The 24080-nt window shown below is 36.8% G+C and overlaps 2 protein-coding genes across 2 annotated transcripts in view; both read right to left on the bottom strand.

Moving 5' to 3' along the window:
* The window catches only part of LOC137395170 (uncharacterized methyltransferase YdaC-like), a 265899-nt gene that overhangs the window by 217293 nt on the left and 24526 nt on the right, over nucleotides 1–24080 (bottom strand). The window lies entirely within an intron of this gene.
* Nucleotides 1–24080, bottom strand: part of LOC137394276 (kinase non-catalytic C-lobe domain-containing protein 1-like) — a 53429-nt gene that overhangs the window by 12134 nt on the left and 17215 nt on the right. The window contains 13 exon segments of the mRNA XM_068080995.1: nucleotides 448–474; nucleotides 1347–1499; nucleotides 2358–2585; nucleotides 5502–5612; nucleotides 7346–7472; nucleotides 8139–8330; nucleotides 12572–12722; nucleotides 13796–13930; nucleotides 16876–18152; nucleotides 18832–18858; nucleotides 19023–19180; nucleotides 20107–20187; nucleotides 22992–23089. Of these exon segments, the coding sequence (XP_067937096.1) occupies nucleotides 448–474; nucleotides 1347–1499; nucleotides 2358–2585; nucleotides 5502–5612; nucleotides 7346–7472; nucleotides 8139–8330; nucleotides 12572–12722; nucleotides 13796–13930; nucleotides 16876–18152; nucleotides 18832–18858; nucleotides 19023–19180; nucleotides 20107–20187; nucleotides 22992–23089 (2765 nt within the window).

The raw sequence follows: 24080 nt of genomic DNA, 5'->3' as shown, positions 1-24080 counted from the left end.
CAAGAAATGGCAACCTCGAGATAGTGACATGACATCTGCCTGATGACATGGACTTTAGATAGTGACAGATGCTCTGAATGACATGTGATCTGAATAGTGACAGCTCTGAATAGTGCCATGAACTCTAGACCCTGACATGGTTCTAATCAGCGACAAGAGCTGTAGACAGAGACACCATACAAAGTGACTTTGAATACAGAATCTGTCATTATTACCTATCAATATATCATGCATCAGTAAAGCGTGGTGGAGTTAGTGTGCATTCTCAATAGCATTTCTGGATAGCATTTCTGGGCACTTGCCTATGTACAAGTGCAACGTTGTACATGTTAGTGCATTTGTTAAATAAAGCATAGTTGATGGGGACAGACTGCGGACTTTGGAAGGAAACTCGAGTGCGTCAAGGTAGCATGATATTTTATGAGTAGATTGTGTGTGAATACTTACATAACCAGAAATAAAGACACTGTGAGCCTGCAAATTCACAGTAACATACAAGGAAAGAGTAACAATTTAACGCAGGCATAAACAATTCCAGTGTTAAACAAAAGGAGTGATGATGATACCAAATGATTACATCTTCTAGGATTTAAAAACATCTACAAATGTGTGAAGTCAAAGTTCATGCGCTGATATTGAGTTTTAGATGTTTGGCTATGCTCTGGCGGTTCATTGATAAGCAACCGCAACCGGAGACGGTTAGAGAATTGCACATTTATTGCAATATCATCATATTCATCATAGTAGAGGGTTTCAGCAAACCTATTTTATTTGACTGTATTAGACTTTTAGCTTTTATTACTATTATTTCTTTTGGCTTTTCATTTTTTATTAGGTTTTCACGGTAAAAATGCATGAATATGCTTCATTGGCTGAAATATGGACAAAAAAATTTGAAGACCTGTAGACTAAACCTAACACTCGCATAACAAAAAATAATGATGACAATCAAGGAGAGCATATATTATGTTTCAAAATGAAGCTAATTAAGAAACGCGGTGAAAGTGACTATGACATCACTGTTAGGGAGATGGCAGAAATAATTTTATCTAAAGACGCTATCAACTGCCTACAATGAAGACACTTTTGTCCCAAGCTAAACTTCGTTGTTAACTCCAAGAGCAGCCGACAGCTTTTATCGCTTAGCTCTGAACCACTAACTGTACCTTTACTAATTCATATACAACTAGAAAAAAAACCATTCCAAAATTATTGTTCAGCCGAACACAGTAGCTGCAGGTATCACAGCTATTTAATGGGTTATACATTAGAATGAACTAATAGAGTGAACTTTGCCATTTTCATAGAATGGATACGAGAGAGGTGCGTAATGATAAAGTACTTACAGATTTGTCAGCCAGTAGTGAAACGGTTTCCCTATGGTCAGCGAGGTAGGAAGCGTAAAGAATCGTCTTGCAAATGGTCAATTGAGGAGTGTCAGGCTTGTTGTGGCTAGCAAGGCTATTGTCCGACTCGTATTCAGAAGACAACCTTGACCCCTGCCGAGTATTATTCAGTTTCTAAACATAGTTGTCTGATAGCCCGTTAGTGATACCAACACGCAAAATGCGTTTAAAGATTAACTTATACAGAATTTCTGTAGATTTTATCAGAAAGTATCAATATTTTTCTATCGGTTGCAACTGTTTGGGTTGTTTGAGATGATATGATTTGCAGAAAAATGTTTCAAGGTTAAAATCGACAAAACTTGATCACGATTAAAATGCTCAGAATAAAAATATGTGCCAAAATGACATCAGTTGTTATCGTTGTGCTAGTTATATCGCCTATCACAATCAAATTGAAGCGCTATGTGTCTCTATTCTGTCAGTCTTTTTACAACTATAGATATCATAATCTATAATATAGATTGTAGACTTTTGCTTGATCTGAGCATTTTAGTTGTGGTCACTGTTGTATGTTGACATTGATGATGTTATTTTCTCATAGCGATAGCATACTACGCAATGTTTGTATAAACACTGACTTTCCTACATTTATGTTTATAGAGCTATTATACTCACATTAGCCTTGACTATGCTTGCGTTTAACCCTACAGCTTTGACCATATTATTCAGTTTTATGCTAGAGAGCAGAGAATACAGTTGAATCTTGATAACACATAAACTGGTACAATATTACTAGAAGAATATTACAGTCACGTTTTATCAATTTCAATCTTGGAGCATCCTGGCAATCAGATCACTTCAAACATTAAAAGCAATCACAAATGATAGAAAAATCTGATAGTTTCTGATAAAATTTACTAAAGATTTTGCGCAAATTTATCTTTAATGTAAGTACAAAACAGGGAAAGACAACTCAGCCAAAAGGAGATTGAGAAATCAGCTACTTACAAATGCTGAATCTACCATATCATTAGTTCCAAGAGAATTGGCACGGCTGTAGTTGTGGAGGCGACCTTTGACTCGAAGTTCGCTGGCGGAGCTGTGTGAGTGCGAGTCAGATTCCTGTTCAAACGCTGACGTGGTGGAGGCAGCGCCATGACTCAGCATGTCATCAAGCAAAGGGTTAGCCTGCTTGCCTTCGATGTACACAACGTCTCTCGTACCCCCGCTCGGCAGCTGTCAACAAATATACAGCTTGTATTTGTTATCAAAACTGGCTATCATAGCAAAAATATCATTCCACAAAGGTTACAGAAAAAGGTAAAACTCAAAGCTCCTTATAGTTCACAAAATACTGACCAATCTATCTAATTTGTATAATACCCATTACACAATTAATATAATACATGTAGGTATAATATATATATTATATATAATATCTATACATGAAATATAGCTATATATATATACAGTATAACAAATCTATATATAAAAATATATTTATAGGCAAAGCTCGTCACATTTGTGATTTGAGCACTCTAGTGTCAGCACATTGACTTTCTTAAAGTCTGCGAGGAAACTTAGGTGTTTTATGGCAGGATGGCAACTCTCATTGGCAATGGGATTTGTGTCCCTTGCCTAAGCTCTGAGCTGCACTGATGAGGTTTCAATAGCCGGAACAGTACTGTCTGTAGCATGAGTATATATAAAAATATATATACATGTATATATAATGTACATATAATATAAGAATAACTTAATTCCTCAATAAATGTGGCCCAAAAGCCGGCAACAATCAACATAAACAGTTGTAGAAAATCAAGCGATTGGGAACAGCCAAGATCTTGAGGCGAGTGCTCAAACTCCCAGATGTCTGAGGGGGCATTCGAGCTTGAGCAGAAATTGCCTCCCATTTGGGTGAACAGCGGTGAGGAGATATTTTTAAAATATATATACAATATATGTGCATACGACCACATAACTGAATCTATTTATAGATATATTTATAAAAATGTATATCTATAGAATGACAGATCAATGGAAAGGTATGTCTATAAAAAGCAAACACAGATAGAAATCAGAAGAGAAGACATATGTATTCTATGTTATACAAGAGAAGACATTCGTATTGCAGAGTTTATTATAGAAAAACTTTAGGTGAGGAAAGAAATAAAAAAGAAGGAATGAAGATACAAAAGTGCAGCCATTAAAAGGAAAGAGAAAACGCTTAAAGTAAGAGAAAGTAGTTGCAGAGATGGGAAAAGAACAACTTATGTTCAGTGAGAAAGAGTTCGAGTGGAATCATGATCTTACATCATCTTTTTGCTGTTAGACAATAGAGTGAACTTGACAGTAATGCATGCAGTCCATAGTAATGCTAGTACAAAGAATTGTGGATTAGATGCAATTATCAACCTACCACGATGTAGTTCGTTATACAACTCGCCTATCATACTTCTCCTCATCTCGCCATCTCTATTCTTCTTATAACCGTAGTAACTAGTCAAGCACCCTGCCACCACAACCCCACTAGTTCACCACCTACCTACTATAACCCCACTAGCTCACCACCCACTTATTATAACCCCATTAGCTCACCACCCACCTATTATAACCCCACTAGCTCACCACCCACCTATTATAACCCCACTAGCTCACCACCCACCTATTATAACCCCACTAGCTCACCACCTACCTACTATAACCCCCCTAGCTCATCACTTACCTACTATAACCCAAACCACCAAACATTCTGCTACTATTGGCAGGTCCACTAACACCCACCGAAAATGACTGGACTCATTCTCTTTCCAACAATAGCACATTGACTTATCAACATGCAAAAACTTTTCATAGCTTAATGAATGAAAAAATTTGAAATCTCCTCTTACATGACAGAGCTATTTCATTTAAATTTACAGTGAAACATAGAGCCTTAAATTCCTAGCAGATGCTGTAGACCAGAGAGGTATAGGTGCTTATGCTCAGAAAGTCAAGTGATCAACCCCTTTGAAAGCAGCTATTGATTGTTCCTATCATTTCACCTTATTTTATTAATTTATAATAACCCAACTATTATTACCTCCTGTTATAATGTTATCCCAATAATGTACCAGGTCTGATGCAAGACTTATGCATTGTAAAATATATAAAAACAACAACTAAAATCATATTTGAATAAGTTTTATAGTTTTAATAACTTTTAAGACAATAAAAAAGGTTATTCTATAATTACGTATATCAAAAGCTAAATCAATGAAAAAAGATAGTTTGAAGAACAGGTTGATCATCTCATGCCATTCATTTTTACAGCTAACATGAATAGAAAGAGCAAACCAGTCTCAATTGATACGTGTAACTATTTTGTTTATTTGGATAAAGTTGGGTGCTAGCGAAATGTTCTTTTTGTGCACTTGGAGTTGTCCGCTCAAACCAATAAATGTAGCACAACTCAACTACTGTCTATTTTTACTCGTTATTTTTCAGTCACAATAAAACATTCTGCTTTATATAAAAAAATCAGCATGAAAATGATTTAAACTAAACAATAGTCAATCTCCGACTATTTTTAAGATCATATATTAGAATAATGCATAGTATCAAAAAAAACGACTTAAACATTTTGAAATTGTTTTTCAAGTTAAACTGTTAAAGGCAGATTTTTTCAATAGCTACAATCTTAACTCTATAAACATCCAATTTGATACATATAGCTATACAACTAGTTGCTGAAAGTTTTATGTAGCAGGAAAAACATTTCACAAGGATTTATCCGGAACACACTCATGACACCTCCAATAATCTATGATGCAATGAGAGATGGCCGACAGATCTGCTGAGTGCTTTTGAGAGGAGACTTTTATATAGTACAGCCAAACAGGTCATAGTGAAGTGTATTTAATGTAGACCAAATATAAATACAATATATCAGGTTTATTATTACTATTTGTAAAATAAATTGGGGTTAATGCGCAATCTATGTTGGATCTGTTAGAGACCAAATGTGTTAATCTGTTGAAGAAGCCATCGTTTCACAGCAAGAGTTAGCTAGCTGCTTTTTCAAGAAGCAATGAATAATAAATTACGGGGCAGTCAAAGGAACTCCCAGGAACTACTAGGAACTCAAAGGAACTACTAGCATGAAGCGCTCACCACCAGACTCTTGACTAGTGGAGTCATGTCCCTTGGCTCAGTTTGAAGTAGAATCTGGCTCTTAGACTTAGAGAGGTTGGAATAAGAAACAGAGGGCTGTCTGGCAAGGTCCTGAACAAAAAGAACTCTATGTTAAAACATTGACAAATGACCAAGATGCAGCACACACCTTGGAGAGGTCAAATACTGAGTAAAGTGACTTAGAGGTTTATATTTATATCTCTCCAAACCTTATCATTTTGTCACACCAGTAAAGCATGCATCGCAATTAGCTGTAATGGTAATGTAAAAAAACAGTAGATGCTCCTAAAGCGTAATCATCTTATTACATAAATTCTCATGAACTTTAAGAATTTATGTCAAGTTTTTGTTTCGTACTACGTAAAAAGATTCCATTTAACGTAAAGTGTCAAGTCAGTGAAAGTTACCAAATTCAATTTAAATAACAAGAATCTCATAGTTAACTTTAAAAATATCATTATCTCCCTTTCCACACTTGGGCCACGCTTGCCACATTGTCTATTTTTAACATGAATTCCCTATAATATAAACATTCTCAAAATAGATCATTTACGTTGTAGGAGTGTCTACCGTAAGGGTGTCTACCGTAAGGGTGTCTACCGTAAGGGTGTCTACCGTAAGGGTGTCTACCGTAAGGGTGTCTACCGTAAGGGTGTCTACCGTAAGGGTGTCTACCGTAAGGGTGTCTACCGTAAGGGTGTCTACCGTAAGGGTGTCTACCGTAAGAGTGTCTACCGTAAGAGTGTCTACCGTAAGAGTGTCTACCGTAAGAGTGTCTACCGTAAGAGTGTCTACTGCAGCATTGTCTACTGCAGCAGTGTCTACTGCAGCAGTGTCTACTGCAGCATTGTCTACTGCAGCATTGTCTACTGCAGCATTTTCTACTGCAGGAGTGTGTACTGCAGGAGTGTCTACTGCAGGAGTGTCTACTGCAGGAATGTCTACTGCAGGAGTGTCTACTTCAGCAGTGTCTACTGCAGCAGTGTCTACTGCAGCAGTGTCTACTGCAGCAGTGTCTACTGCAGCATTGTCTACTGCAGCATTGTCTACTGCAGCATTTTCTACTGCAGCATTTTCTACTGCAGGAGTGTGTACTGCAGGAGTGTCTACTGCAGGAGTGTCTACTGCAGGAATGTCTACTGCAGGAGTGTCTACTGCAGGAGTGTCTACTGCAGGAGTGTCTACTGCAGCAGTGTCTACTGCAGCAGTGTCTACTGCAGGAGTGCCTACTGCAGGAGTGTCTACTGTAGCAGTGTCTACTGTAGGAGTGTCTACTGTAGGAGTGTCTACTGTAGCAGTACATAGGAATCGATATAAAGACTTTTTACATCACATGCAAAGCCTCTATTCACTAGGCTAAAATGGGCAAAGTCAAGTATGAGCAACATGTAATATAATAATAATATATATAATATTGTCAGGTAATACTATATAATAATAATATATATAATATTGTCAGGTAATACTACATGCTCGCTACCAAAGCAATGCTTGTGCATTTCTGGTGTAACATTATGTGGTGTAACAGTAGTGACCTCACTCGAGAAATGAAGATATTCCTTCCAAGTAAATTCACATGGTTACAATTAAAATTTATGAAAATAGAGAAATAACTTTGAATAGACAGTTCAATGGTAAGTAGAAATAGCTGGTGAAATTGAAGATTTCGGCTGTCATATGGTACAAAATTACAGTGTTGTACCATCAACAATAACTGGTTTAATTTCTATGAATATCACATGGGCAATAGAGAAGAGGCAGCGCTTGTATAATTGCATCAACAAAGCAGCAGAGCCATCAGAGCAGTTGACTGGCATTCCTACCGTAACAGAGGCACTCTTTAATCTCGTGAGGCTAACTGAAAGTGGACTGTTGCTAGACAGGGCATCCATAGACCCACCCTCACTGTGGTTCCCTAAGGGAAGCATAGCCTTGGGCTTCAGCAATGAGCTGCAACAAAATAATGGAGAGATGAGCAGGCAAGTTTGCTATCTGCCGAGGATAGATGTAGCTCTTTTTGGTAAATATAGCCATTTAATCACCTAACTTGGATGTCTATAGTCACAAAGAGATAAATAAAAAAATGTGACGGATAAATATAGTTACAGTAAATAAAAATAGCTACAAAAGCTAAATATAGCTACATTAGATATATTTAGCTATGAAAGCAAATATAGCTACAATGGATAAATATAGCTAGAATGAATAAATATAGCTACAACAGATAAATATAGCTAAAATAGATAAATATAGTTACAGTAGATAAAAACAGCTACAATAGATAAACATAGCTACAGTAGATAAACATAGCTACAATAGATAAACATAGCTACAATAGATAAACATAGCTACAATAGATAAACATAGCTACAGTAGATGAATATAGCTACAGCAGATAAATATAGCTACAGTAGATGAATATAGCTACAATATATAAATATAACTACAGTAAATAAATATAGCTGCAACAGATGAATACAGCTACAGTACAATATATAAATATAACTACAGTAAATAAATATAGCTACAACAGATGAATACAGCTACAGTACAATATATAAATATAGCTACAATAAATTTCCATAAAGTTCATCAGATGGTATAAAGATAATTGACGCTTACTTTCGCTTGACCTTGCGAGGAGTGCTCGAAGCAGTGCAGACAACGAGGTCGGATGTAGAAAAGGGAATTGGTCGGAATGGAGAAGCCGATACTCTGCTGTTTACCGACTGTACTGGAGGATTGCTGCCTGGTTCATTCACGCTCAGCACCCGTGCTGACTTGGTCCTCAGTGCCCCAGAAGGTGGTCTGCATATAGAAAAGAGAAACATCACACGCTCTTAACTAAGTGCATCAGAGAGTCAGCAAAGAAAGTCTGACATACGTTGAAGATACTTGACAACATAGTGAGTAGGCGAAGAAGAGGTAGGTCGATAGCTCTATGAATACCTTAGTCGAGTATCAGCCCCGGTTCGGATAGAAGGTAAAGGACACAGAACGTACCACAGACTAAGATAAGAGAAGCCAGCAGCCAGCTGTATTGAACCTAGATGCAAGAGCAGCAGTGCACTACTGATCCATACATTGAAGAGTCGAGTGCGCAGAGAGCTTCGGCTTTATGCACTATGCTGCTGACTTGAGTAGAATGACAGTTATTAAAGGCAGCGTAGGGGCAGCATCGAGTGCTATTATGACATGGTATAATCCTCGACAGCAACACAATACATGTGGAGCGAGTCTCTGTGGATACGCGTTACACGCCGCCTGTGCAGGGCTTACTACCTTCAGACACCCGCTTCAGCCAACTCATATTCTATAACAGCAGTTTCATGAGGGCTGCCATCAAAATATGATTTTAGTAAAATATTTTTGGCAACCGTTTTCAAGGGCTATCAACGGTATTCAGAAAAATTGTTTTATCACCTTGCACAAGACTCAACGCTGAAACAAGTAGCTTTCTGAGCATCAACTACATATATTCCAATTATTTTTAATGTAAACAGAGAAACGTGAACGAAAAGTATGCGTTGATTAAATGTGTTTGTTATTCAAATCAAATTTATTGCGCAAATATTCAAGTGCAGAAGCATTAAATACACACATAGATATAGACACGCGTAGATCGTTATCTCACAATAACCAAGATGAACAGCCGCATGCTAAAGGCACATCCATTCCGGCATGCTCATTGTACTCTATATAGATATACATCCCTATAGCACACCAACTGAGATGGACAGTCAAGCTCTGAGAAACATGTTCAATCAGGTAGGCCTCAATACCACCATGCCTGCTTTTGCTCGCCAATAGAAGTACTAAACAGTTAAACCAAAGGAAGTGGCTGGTAGCTTTACTATTCCTGTTTGAAATTTGTTATTTTAATGTTTAGACAACAGCTGAAAGGTCAAAGAGCAGACTAAAGCAGCCTTAAGTTTTTATACTTGAGCTTTAGTTACTGTTTGAATCAATATTTAAAGTTCTAGTTTGTGGGAAGCTAAACAAGTTGGTAAATTCTCTAATTCCATAAAACAAAAAGCAAAAGTGGGAAGAGACATTATCTTATTGATACTATGAAGAAAATGGATAGCTTATAAATATAGATTAGGTTAGATTATAAATATAGATTATAAATATAGATTAGGTTAGATTATAAATATAGATTAGATTATAAATATAGATTAGGTAAGATTATACATATAGATTAGGCTAGATTATACATATAGATTAGATAATAAATATAGACTAGGTTAGAATATGTACATGAGACTATAAATATAGATAAGGTTAGATTATAAATAAAGATTAGGCTAGATTATAAATATAGATTTCTATCCAACAGCAACGCTGACCCATTTGAACCAAGTAACTCACCAACCCTGCATACGGCCACTCCACTCTCCATCAGGCGGGTATAAAAAGCTAAACAAATAAAAACCATGGAGTAACTCGGCTAATACCACCTACCGATAAACAACATTCGAATCGTCTTCACTTGTCGCTGAAGTAAAAGCACTGAGCTGTTAGGTCTCTGCAGAGAAAATAACCATTTGAAAGTTGGCTTTTGCCATTGCCTCGCTCACGCGGAATCAATAGTAATTAGGAGATGGTACGGGGCCAGCGCGCGCTTTCACATCAACTCGTGTCAGACGAGTGGTCTCTACTTTACATAATTTGTACTCTTTGCTCATGAGAACTGATAAGGAGGAACGGAGTAAGTAAATATGTCATCCTAAGTGCCTTTAACCAATCTATTGAGTAATTGTGTTGAGAGCTTTCAAGTCCGTCTTCTTGTAAAGCTGCCTGGCGTCTAAACCTCATTTTCGGCACAACTCGCATTTGATATAAATGGTTTGACATCCAACTTAAGTTGCACTTGATTACTTAAGCTGTACTTGATATCGACCCAATTGTTGATACACACCGTTTGTTAATCTGGTGAATTAAATCCACTTTAATTTTTCAAGCTACTTTTTCAAGCGAGTGTCTCGAGTCAACTTTCTGCTTCCATTATCTACATTTTCTACTATAAACAAGAGGATTACTCTATACATAATGTTCTGAGATCCCATAGGAGTTAAGAAAACGGTAAACACACTAATGCTTTAGATTTGGTCTCTACTCAACATCAGAGCCAAATGCATTTTAATCCTTTTCAATTCTCTGCATAATATTTTTAACAAAATGATACAATGGCACAAGCTTGCTATCTGCTAGTTAGCATAGCTAAATATAGCTAGAGTAAACGAACATAGCTACATTAAATATCGCTGAAATTGATGAATATAGCTAAAACAGACGAATATATTTACAGCAGATGAATATAGCTGCAACAGATGAATATAGCTACAGTAGATGAATATAGCTACAGTAAATGAATATAGCTACAGTAAATGAATATAGCTGCAGCAGATGAATATAGCTGCAGTAGAAAACATGATAACAGATCAATGGTGAACTATAGTAGATTTTGCATCACGGAAGCATATAATGCTGGCAGGAAGCATATAATGCTGGCAGGAAGCATATATATAATGCTGGCAGGAAGCATATAATACTGGCAGGAAGCATATATATAATGCTGACAGGAAGCATATAATACTGGCAGGAAGCGTATATATTATGCTGGCAGGAAGCATATATATAATACTGGCAGGAAGCATGTATATATAATGCTGGCAGGAAGCATATATATAAGGCTGGCAGGAAGCATATATATATAAGGCTGGCAGGAAGCATATAATGCTGGCAGGAAGCATATAATACTGGCAGGAAGCGTATATATAATGCTGGCAGGAAGCATATATATAATGCTGACAGGAAGCATATAATACTGGCAGGAAGCGTATATATAATGCTGGTAGGAAGCATATAAATATGCTGGCAGGAAGCATATAATGCTGGCAGGAAGCATATAATACTGGCAGGAAGCGTATATATAATGCTGGCAGGAAGCATATATATAATGCTGACAAGAAGCATATAATACTGGCAGGAAGCGTATATATAATGCTGGTAGGAAGCATATAATGCTGGCAGGAAACATATAATACTGGCAGGAAGCGTATATATAATGCTGGCAGGAAGCATATATATAATGCTGACAGGAAGCATATAATACTGGCAGGAAGCGTATATATAATGCTGGTAGGAAGCATATAATGCTGGCAGGAAGCATATATATAATGCTGGCAGGAAGCATATAATGCTGGCAGGAAGCATATATATAATGCTGGCAGGAAGCATATAATACTGGCAGGAAGCGTATATATAATGCTGGTAGGAAGCATATATATAATGCTGGCAGGAAGCATATATATAATGCTGGCAGGAAGCATATAATGCTGGCAGGAAGCATATATATAATGCTGGCAGGAAGCATATAATGCTGGCAGGAAGCATATATATAATGCTGGCAGGAAGCATATATATAATGCTGGCAGGAAGCATATAATACTGGCAGGAAGCATATAATACTGGCAGGAAGCATATAATACTGGCAAGAAGCATATAATGCTGGCAGGAAGCATATAATGCAGGCCCATTCTATGTGTTTTTTAAAACAATGAAATGACTAGCCAACAAATTTGTGTCTTTTCCTCTGAAGAAAATTGAGAGATTCATTCACACTTGTGTTTAGCTCTATGATTCATATTCTTTGGCTATAGCGAAGAGCATCAAAGGCTTTGTTGATCTCTTATTTGAAAGTTATAGTGATATTGAACAAGGTAGAACAGAACTTTCTGTAATCAATAATTCAATTGCAGTGATATGGTAATAACGGCTTGCTCTGGTTTTGAGCCTGTTAGGAGGCAAAACTTTATACATAGACACACTTTGCATCCACAGCGCCATTGGAGCTGCCCAGAGTGCAAACTCATATCACATGTAATCTTTGCTCCTCAGAAGAAAGGGGTACTTTGTACAAGCTCCCATGTGCATGATTTAATTCTATGGTGCAAGTTTATATGGTTATGGTGAATAGCCATAAGCTTATGGTATGAGTTCATATGTCTATGGCCGTGATTTACGCGTCTATTGTTTAGGCTCACCTGTCTATGGCTGGACTCTGGCCATGAATGGCTGTGTAGAGGGCAACAAGAAGTTCCTCCCCCCAGTAGAGGTCACCATATTTAGCAACTATTATGTTGCACCAGTCGCTGAAATCGAGGGCTGGCAGGTGGAGGGAAACTATGAACTCAGCTGAAGACAAAAAACCATACCAATTATACTCATTTTGAACAGTAGGATGATTTGATAGTCGAAGTGAACAAACTAGAAAAGTATAAATGCAAGGCAGACACAAAGTCCATCAGATACAATTCTCTCACTAAATAACCATAGGAACAGATTTGCAGAAGAAATCCGTATATGAAAAAGAAAAAAGGCTCTTTCAAACGTCCGATGCACTGAACGGGCTGCAGTTTAGATAGCGAGTCAGCATTACACTTGTTACAAGGGTGTACAACTCCTAAGGATTATTGTATACATTGGAGCCACTTATAAATTTAAAACGAGCTGTTGATTGAGGTAGAATTATTCTCACTCTAAATGTTAAGTGGTGAGGGTAGAGATGCCTTAACTTGTTTTCTATCACGATCACGTAGGGTTGTCATTTTTTACTATTTCTTTACCGTTACCAAAACCCGATCTTTAGTTTGTGATCGTAAATGAGAAGTTGGCATGCGGTCAGCAATAAAACTGTCTTATAAAATAAAGGGCAATGGCATGCAGAATATTTCTTCTTTTACATGAAACGGCTTATAAGTGTCAGCCATTCTGGCAAGTGTCAGATGCCTAGGGCACTCCAAGAGCATTACAGGAGAAACTTGTGTCCCATGGTCAATGGCCCTGGCACGCACCGATGTGACGTTTGACCCACGTAACCATGGTAACTGAGAATGCGTCTAGCTACGCTTTACGCATAGACAGCTGCAGCTGTCGGTCTACAGCCAAACATTTATTAAAATGAATGTATTGGTAGATGAGACGAGAATGAACGCAAGACCAGATTCTACAACAGATATCTTCTACAACGATAGTTAGTAATTCCTTAAAATAATGAAATAGAAAACTGCAAGAAGCTACAAGCAAAAACAAAACACAGAAAACATACCCATCGCTGAGCCAACTTTTAAAATAAATACAGCCATTTAAGTTTGACGAGATGCTTGGTTTGACAGGTGAATTCTAGAATGCTCTGGAAGATTCTAGAAAATTCTAGAAGTTAATAACAATGTAGATCTCGGTTAAGCTTTACATATCCTGCCACTCACCCATCTCCACATCCTCTTTGCCATGTTCCATGTATCCATCAAAGGCAAACTCCTTCTTGAGAAGCTGCCGAATCTCTGACAGCATCAGCAGTTTTTGATGAGACGGCTTTTTAGATGCATCTTTAGCTCGAGAACCTGGCGGCATAATCTGGATATACCTAGTTGTCTAGTCACAGAACAACACCACAGGTACATCGCTAGCGGTCTTCACCAAGATACAGCAGGCAAATGGACCCGCTTCACAACTAACAAACTCTCCCACTAGTATCATAACAAAACCTAATTTATTTTCAAAACAAAACATAAAGCCCAATTAGCAGTAGGATTGTTCTTGATACAATGCGTTGGAAATTCAATTCATTCATATTTAACTTAGCACTGATACTGTTAGAAACCATCTACATGTATATTACCTAAATGTTCTAAGTAGGAGTTATCTGCCCATTTAGTTGTGCAGTAACAATAATTCATAACCATTGGCAGTTGAGCCACATTTTTAAATGGACAAATACACCAGCTTAGTTCAATCCAAGGGAATCACTTAGCCTCATCGCTTTGAAAAAATGTAATTATTTTACCACAAAACAGTGGAGAAGCGAAAGTTGACAACTTAGTTGAAATGCACAAACAATAAGCATTCCATTGACAGACTATAAACGACACAAGAGTGGAAAAATATATCAAAATTATTACACAAAGGCTAGGAATATATAAATTAAACTTCATATATATAAATTACCAGTTTTTATGAGTTGGGCAAAACCATCATGCTTAATCCATCATCTGACTGGTAACCGATTCCATCAATAGAATAATTTTATTTTTAATAACAAAATTACTTGAAAAAGTAAATAGTTGTGAATTTTGCCATAATTTATGTGCACAAAAATAATATTTGTCTGTCATATTGATGTATAGGCCTATTTATTTAATATCAATAATACTTTTGGTTAAAAAGTCATTGATTGTAAGTTAGGTAAAAACTTATCCATACAAAAACCATAAATCGACCCAATAGAACAAGACTATAGAAGTTCCTTAGTAGACAGTAAACTAATGTTTAGTTAGGGCATAATTAACAAATAGAATAAAAGGAATCGGTTCTCATGCATGCCGATCTCATTCAACCAATAGCCTGTGCTGTAAAATTATTGTTTTTAAAGCAATTGCCACTTATCGTAATTCATCAAAGCATTCTATATTTTTATAACATGACTCAGCATTATTGAATATAAAAATGATAATATTGTAATGTCCTTGATTTTATACTTTTCTCAGCTAAAAACACTAACATGTTCATCGACTCAGAACAGCACTGGTTAGCAAGACAACAGTTTTCAATTGACTGACAGTTTGTCTAAGTTTCAGGCAACCAGCCAATTGCGTAATCGGAAAGAACTCTCTGCTGCTCTGGGCAGGATTATACAGTTTTGTAGAAAGAGAAAAGCTTATACCGACATACATATAGGTACACAGACATACATATAGGTCCACAGACATACATATAGGTTCACAGACATACATATAGATACACAGACATACATATAGATACACAGACATACATATAGATACACAGACATACATATAGATCCACAGACATACATATAGGTACACATACACACATACAGGTACACAGACATACATATAGGTGCACAAACATACATATAGATACACAGACATACATATAGATACATAGACATACATATAGATACACAGACATACATATAGATACACAGACATACATATAGATTCACATACATACATATAGATCCACAGACATACATATAGGTACACAGACATACGTATAGGTACACAGACATACACATAGATACACAGACATACATATAGGTACTAGAAAAACGGGTTTAGATGGTTTGTATAGGTTTACATCAACGAGAAAAATTTGAGAAGTGTCTTTCCAACTATTAATATTTTCTATCGGAACAGCTAACCCCTAATAACGTTTACAGACATGTTTTTGTGAAACAGTTCAAGATATCTATAGATAACAAATTATTTATTTCACCAAAAATCAGCTTGCATCGTTGAAAGTTACACAAACCACGTTGTTTGTTTTTGTATTTAGACAAAAATATCTTTTTCAAAATCTATCACTGGTCTGCCCAGCTACTGACAGATCAATGCTTGTCAATAGAATAAGTGCATCCTACAGGCTTCTAACATAAACATGATGCCATTAAATAAATTGTACTTAAAGATTCAGCCATACGACGATAGATCAACTGATGCAACACAGATGTTGGTCGACATATGATTCAAGCCTAGCCTAAGACTGATCGAATAACAGTTTTATTGTCAAAGATGTGTTATAGAACTCAGTCTAACTCATGAGAGAAAACTGATATTAAACATCTAACATCTGCCTACTTTATTTGTTCCCTCCAATAAATATTAGAGTACTAAAGTCCAATATGATTCTGTACACAAATTCAATTGATAATACAACCCAGTTGTCCGACTCATCTCAGCAAATTAAAAGCAAAACATCTATAGTACGTTGTTAAGCTATGCAAAAGTGCACGGTTTTAAAAGAGAGATGTAAGTTTAGAACTTACTTTCTCTCACAATAAAAATTCAACCCAAACAAATGAGCAGCAGATACAAACTGGGCTGTTTTCAACGGCTGATAAACATAAAATAATTAATTTGCATAAAGTCAAAAATTTTAAGAGACGAAAATACTGCTTTTTTCTGAGATTCTAAAAAAAGTTTACTCTTAAAAATAAATGATTACGGTAAATTGATGATTTTACTGAGCTGCTCACTATTTCTTTAAATAAATGCTGATGGAATTTTGCTTGTTTCGCCAAATTAAATTTTCGCGTACATTTATAACAGTTTGTATGAAGATTTATTAATTTGTGGAATATTTTCAATAAATTGACATATTATGTTACTTTCCACTAATCTTCAATCATTAATTCAACACAACCAGCAGTAAAAAACGAATTCAATTATGAGACAAATCAATGAGCAGTTGTCTTCTCATTTAATCCTTAGCTATAAAATGCTAAGCATTCGATATTTACATATTCGATTACTCATCACAGTATACATACTCTTTTCTGTTAGTGCTGCTCTCTTCTCCTTTCTTTCTTTTTTTCCAGGTACAGAAAGTCGGGTGGTACTACTCGACTTTCCAGAGGTGCTCGCTTCGCCGCTTGCAAGAGAGCTCCTAGAGGCCTTCCCATTGGGAGCGGTACTCATATGTGCTGGTTCACCATTTACTCCCTCCGTTGATGGTGCTTCTACATTCTGTAGCTGTATTCCAGGCACATGTTGTTGAGAGGTATCATTAGTTCTGTTTGCTGTAACTGCATTGGTGTCAGCAGAACCGCCGAGATGCTGCCCGTCACTAAGCATAGCTGTTGCGGTGGAAGACGATATAGTCGCAGATGAGGCAGCAACCCTAGGCTGTTGCTCATCGCGGCCCATTGACACATCTCTATTGCTAGTGTCTGTCACTGAGGGTGCCACCTGCTCAGATACAAAGCCACTGACAGGTTGAGCAGTTGAGGCATTGGCTAAAGACTGGCCAGGTGGAATGACGGCAGGTGCTTGCTGAGGTGAAATGGCCCAGTTAGGCAGGACTGGCAGCAAGCTGACAGTACCAGTAGCGGAGTCTCGCTGCAGAACTACAGGCATACTTTGGTAGTGCGGCATGATAGCAGGGGATAACATATTGTTAACTAAAAGGGCTGGGGTAGCCTGAGTGTTTACCGCAGCAGGTATTGGCTGCTCTATTTCTGCAATGTGGATGGACGGAGATTGATTGGTAGAGCCTAAAGACGGTGAATAGTCGAGAGATGACTGGACGGAGGCTGGAGGAGTGTGGTATGTATAAGATGCATTGTTGCTCTCTTGGTTGGTTGAGTTTTGTGGTGTCTCTTGATTGCGGGGTTGGGGTCTGACAGCCTGTGTCACGGGAGGAACTGGGGCCGCTCCGCGGGTTTTCTTCTGAACATTAAGTGGTCGACTAGAAATAGGCTGACCTTGAGAAGAACGATCCGGTTTACCAGATTCAAAGTCAGAGATATGCTGAGAGGGTTGTGGCTGTTTGTATTCAGAAGGGGGCGAGATGATTTGTTGAGGAGACGACTTCTTGTCATCATGCGATGTGTGTTGCTTTAGCAGCTGTTTTTTCAATTCTTTTAGGTTCTTATTAGTTCGCTGTTCCTTCCGGCCATCTTTTGTGCGGGAAGAAGGGGTACTAGTTTGAATACCACCAGCTGACGATAGCACAATTGGAGAAAAGTGGGTAGCAGATGAACTGTAGGCTTCTGGAAGTTGCAAAGGAGTGCTACCCTTTTTTAAACTGGCTCCTTCCGGCGGTACTCTATGGAACAACGAACTCTATGAATGTGTACAGAGCATATAAATTGTCACATGGTGAACACAAGTGAGATGAGCACAGATAATTTAGCAATAGCTTTCAATAGACGCTCTGGATTCCCTAAGCATAGGGAATCCCAGAGCGTCAACACATGTGCATAGGTTGTATGCACATGTGACCTTTGAACTCTGCGAAAAAAATTACAATACTTTTTATGGTGATAAGAGCCCATAATAGTAGGCGATAACCAAGTCATAGAAACCTCTTTGGTAAGAATGTACGTAACTCTTAATACTTCATATGTAAATACTACGTTTGTAATGCTACATGTTTGGCAGATGTTAAAAACGTTTTACTGGACTCGTCTACAGCTGATCCTCTAATCAACCAAGTGCTTTATTGGATTCGTCTACACCTGATCCGACCGAGTTCTTACCATATTAGAAATATATCGTTGAAAAGGTAAAGAAGGTAACTGCAAGTTCATAGATTGCTAAACACGTAACCCTAGTCAATGATACACCTTTTTTAAGCATATGTGGGGAATCTATAAGCACCCCTACTCAACTACAGAGAAAACTGGTTAGAGAAGCTAAAAACACTACACAGATAGGTTAGTGCCACACTCGAGTAAGTCAACAATCAGAGAAAAAAAATTATAGTCAAAAGTGACTAGTTTTACCTGTCACTATCCTCTTCTGAATCGGGGCTAAAAGGTACAACATATTCTAGCCATGAACAAGTTTTCAGTATAAATAGAAAATAGCCAAAACTAGAAACAATTCATCTCGGTATGAAATAGCTGAAAGTGAGAATGGATAATCACAGCAACCCTTACAATTGTCAGTAAGAGAGGCCAACATGGCTACTAACCTGTTACGGCTAGCTTTGAGTGGTTCATTGTTATGCTGTCGCTCATCTACTGAATATTTGACTCCGAACTCATCAGGAGGGGACAATATGGAACTCTCACCAGATCGACTCCCCTTCCTTTCGTCGGAGCTGACGGAGGTTCCTACTGTTGACTCCTTCTAAAAAGGATTAAACTATATATGCTAAAGGGAGCTGGCTAAAGAGGATAGACTTCAGAGAGGAGTTGAATGTAAAAGATGATTGGTTATAAAAGGTGGACTGCAAAAAGTGGCTGACTGTAGCAGAAAGTTGACTCTAACAGATGATTGGTTTTGAGAGATTGACTGTAAAAAGTGGCTAGCTATAACGGATGATTGGTTATGATAGGTTGACTGTATGTAAAAAGTTGTCGGCTGTAGCACAGGGTTAACTGTAGCAGATGACTGGCTATAGAAGAAGACAATGGAAGATGGTTGGGTGTGTAGGAGACAGCCAGAAAGAATGGTGAAAACAACGGATATCATTCTGCTACAAAACCTTTAGCAAATCAGAAGTTTGAATGCAATGATAAATTATCTGAAGATGCAGGCGTATAACCTAAACAATCCCTTAACAGCATATAAAAGGTTTTAAATTCATTACACTAAATTAAAATATTAATTCTACACCCAATTTACAATATTCTACTCTACACCTGATGTACTAATATTTCACACTATACGTAGTGTATTTAACTCTACACCCAGGTGTCTGCTCATTTGCATCATTTTTAACGCAACTGCTAGTTCTATCATAATAACAATAATAATAATAATACCGCATTAGCTGCCCAACAATAGCCAATATAACTAAACTAGACAAAAGTATATTAATTACATAAACTTAAATGAAACACAAAGTATCCACCGACTAACCATTCAAGCAGAGTTCGTTGCCAAAAACAAGCTAAAATGAGCATGAACTAGCCCACGGTGTGAGCAGCCCAAAGAGGAAAGGCCAAAGCACATATGATGTAGACGAGTAGGTTAGAATACAACGACTAGAATAAAAGGCATGTAATTTGATAACACGAGAACAGAGCCAAGCTTCTGAATAAAAATTTTACCATATCGCTGCCACTGGAACCTTTGTTAGGCAGCGATGCATTGTGTACATTTGTAGAGGGCGCATACTTTTCAACAATGGCCTATCAGAATAAAGAGTCAATAAAAAAAGCAACAAGTGGGTGTAATCCGAGAATTCAACATAAATTATTACAATGAGACCAATGAGACCAACAGTCACCCATGGCTATGAAAATACTGCAGGAACTACACAGGCAGCAGGCAGCGAAATAGCACTAGCACGCAGAATCAAGTGTCATGTCTATTCCAAAGTTTCTTTAGAAACACCCAGTATTTTCTAGGCCATCTTTAGTAGCGGATGCTCACATAAAGGGAAAGTGATACCCTAATGCTCTGTGGTTCTATTTAGGCATTTGATTTAGCCCGTGATTCTGTGAACACTTTTAAGGTTTGGTAAGTTGACCCGACGTAATAAAGTTTTAGCTAGTTCTATTTCCATTGGACATGATGTAAAGGTTACTTGACAAGCACAGAATATTATTGTATTTAATGTAGCAGATAGCATGACAAATTTGGGTTTCAACGTTTTTGTGTAATTTCAACCAAATATCAGAATATCAGAATCCACATTTTATCAACATTTTTCAGTCAAAAAATGGACAGAAATATTTGCGATTGTTTCAAAGTATTAAGAGGAAACAGTTGTGAGGCTATATACATGTAACTATTTTGAGATCGCAAATTTATTGAACTCATCTAAAAGATGCTCAATAAAAATTCTTATTGGTTAATGCAGAACATGTGTTAGTAAGTTTTAAATGGATGACTTCCAAAAATCTAGGATTCGACAAAGAACCTTGGTCTGCCTACACCATCCAAAATGCGTGCAATAATCAAGTAATTAAAATACAGTCCCTGTATTATAATTTCAGCAGTGTTGTACCGGACAAAAAATAATTACCTTCCAAAAAACTTTTGGTCATAGAGGACTCTTTCCTGTCAACCTTTGGCACCTTTCCAGCAGTGGAAGTTTATTAAAACATGTTGTACTTTTATTTAACTAGACAGTACTACTATTTGCTATGTTGGTTCGAGATCCATTTGGTTAGCGGGCTGTTGAAAGGGGAGCAGCAGACTAGTCTTGGTGCTCCTCTTTAGACACGTGGACAAATCTGACCTTTTGAAGTCATCCGAGAACGACTTTAGTTTACGCCATTGTCATACAGCGTAAAGTAACTTTGATAAAACTCTACAGCCTTGTTTTAAAGATCAGCAATATATCAAAGGCTAGTTCAAGGCTGTGTCAAACTTCCCAGTATTATGTATGTACGTACATACATATATATGTACATACATATATATGCACATACATATGTGTGTACATATATATGTATGTACATACATACATATGTATGTACATACATACGTATGTACATAAATACATATGTACGTACATACATACGATGTACGTACATACATACGTACGTACATACATATGTATGTACATACAAATAGTATGTACATACATATGTATGTACATACGTATGTATGCATCTATGTACGTGTGAAGATGCGCAGTTTAAGGTATGTTTTTAATTTATAAAAATGAGAAATTATGTGTTCAATAATAATTCACCAAAGTGGCACGAGAAATTAATCCAGTAAAAAATATATCATTTCATACCAGACCTAACTCATGCCAGTACCTTAGAGGTATTCTACTACACGATACTTTTATTTTTACATCATATTTTTTTGAAAACTTTTTGTATTATCACCATTTATTGACGTAAGAGTTTTCACTTTGTTTTCTATGACATGACAAGTCTAAGCTGAAAGGCTCTTTCATCCAATGTTCTTTCAACTAATCCAATTTCTTAGCCTCATCTTCCTAGGCCCGTCTTATTACAAGGACAGCTACAGCTGCTATACGCATGTACCTTGTATGTAGTATGATTAAAGGTCACAGTCAAATTGATTACTTCCGACTATTCATACACCAATCAAACAAAAACAGCTAAAATCACAATCCAAGTTTATGATGTTATGATGCTGGAAAACGCAGGAATGGGTAAACAACTACAATTCACTATTCGACATGTTCACAATAGTATAACCGACTTTTTCATCAACCACAAGCTTTTGCTTAATGTGTTAGATTGAGTTGAAATAGCTGCGAAGAAAGTTTGTAAATTAGACTATTCCTATCAGACCTCATAACTCCGACGTGTTGCATAATAAATGTCTCGGTCGTCTGAAGGTGGGGAAAGTTTTGCTGGCTGGCACCTGCCAGTTGATGTTACCATGGCCCAGCACGAGCCTCAGTACATGTAAACTGCTGTGGAGAATGATCGATTCGATTGATTTTTGGTGAGATACGAATAGCGATTAATAAAATTTAATGGTACGACGACTCAAAATAGATTAACTGAAAGAACCCATTTGAAAAAGATCCAGCATAAAGTGGTTGTTGAGCAAACCTGAGTTCACATGGTTTCACACAACATCCTGGCATGCCTTTGTTTCAAATTGATGATTGAAAAATCTATATTGGTTAGATGTCTTGAAAATACATAGGCTACAATAGGCATCTGAAAAAGGGCTTCCATGCAGTAGCCAGTTATTGGGCAAACCCGAGTTCACACAGTTTTACACCATGTCTCTGCATATATTTATTTTAACTTAGTGATTGAAAGATCAGTAAACATAAAATATATACATATATACAATTTATAGGTTTTTATCAACGAATTATCCATGCCTAAGATATCTATCTGCACGGAATACAATCTTAAATGATAAAACGTATTAAATGTATTTATATTATGAAAAAATTAAAAACAATGGCACCAAACAAGATTATTCCAGTTTTATGTTTAAATACGAGTCAGAAAACGGATAAACGCAGGAAAATACACACAGTTACCTTGAGTCGATCTGGCGTATATTTCTCTACAAGCTGTTGAAGACTCATATTAGACGACTGATCGGCATTGCTTGGCTGAGCTGATCCAATCTTTCTATCTACAATTTAACTTGCACAATAAGCAGTCTTTTACAGCAATCAGTCCCACAGGCTATGTTAATAATCCTTTTGCTATCAGCTGTAACTGGTAATCCAATACGTAGGCTATCTCGTTGGCAACTATTGCCCATCTGTAATTGTCACCAACTACACAAAAGCAGTTGGTACATTCAGCTTGGCTACCTGAATGTATTGTTCATTATCTATAAGTTTGAATCTCGGTTTGTGTCTAGTGAATGGAAGAAATAATAAAACTAAATGGTCAGACGACTCCAAAATAAATGGACTACAATAGTGCATTTAAAAAAATATCTTTCAGAGATGAGAGTTTGTAGTTTGTATTATACAAAATTAATAAAATTGAATATTGTTGAAACGAACAAATCGAAAATTAGCAAAAACTAATTAAAAGTTATTTGAACATTTTGTAAGCTGTTTTGACACAACATACTAAAACATTTTAGAAAATATTTATTTTTACAATATTGAAAACAGTAATTTTTGGATTTGTTGAATGGTGGTGTCTAAATTTATACAGCTCATCGACGACTAAAAGCTACCTTAATTGCTGTCAATTACAATGCTTGAAGTCAGCAACTAACAGATAGTAAATTATTGGCTAGTGATTCTTCAAGCTTTCAACAAAAAGCTAGGATTACATATTTGGCTTTACAAAGAGAATGAAGTTTTAAAGGTTTGGTTTAATAAAAGCTTTACTAGTACTAGTTTTATTTTACACCAGCATCACAAGAACAACAACCAATGAGTCGCACAAGTAAGTAAAACCAAACAAAGCATTGGAACATGCAGCAAGGTCTAATAATTAAATCACATTAATGATTTAATTTTTAGTGCATGTTTTTTGTTTTATGTAAGCTTATATGAACACTCGTGTGTAGGCAGCATGAAATTATACAAAGAGCAGCATTGGTGATTAATATTGCAAGAAATATACACAGATGAAATCGGAATATAAAAAAGTACTTCCTT

The sequence above is a fragment of the Watersipora subatra genome, chromosome 4, assembly GCF_963576615.1.
Source record: "Watersipora subatra chromosome 4, tzWatSuba1.1, whole genome shotgun sequence".
NCBI classification, from domain to species: domain Eukaryota; kingdom Metazoa; phylum Bryozoa; class Gymnolaemata; order Cheilostomatida; family Watersiporidae; genus Watersipora; species Watersipora subatra.
This window is presented reverse-complemented; position numbering and strand designations above follow the sequence as displayed.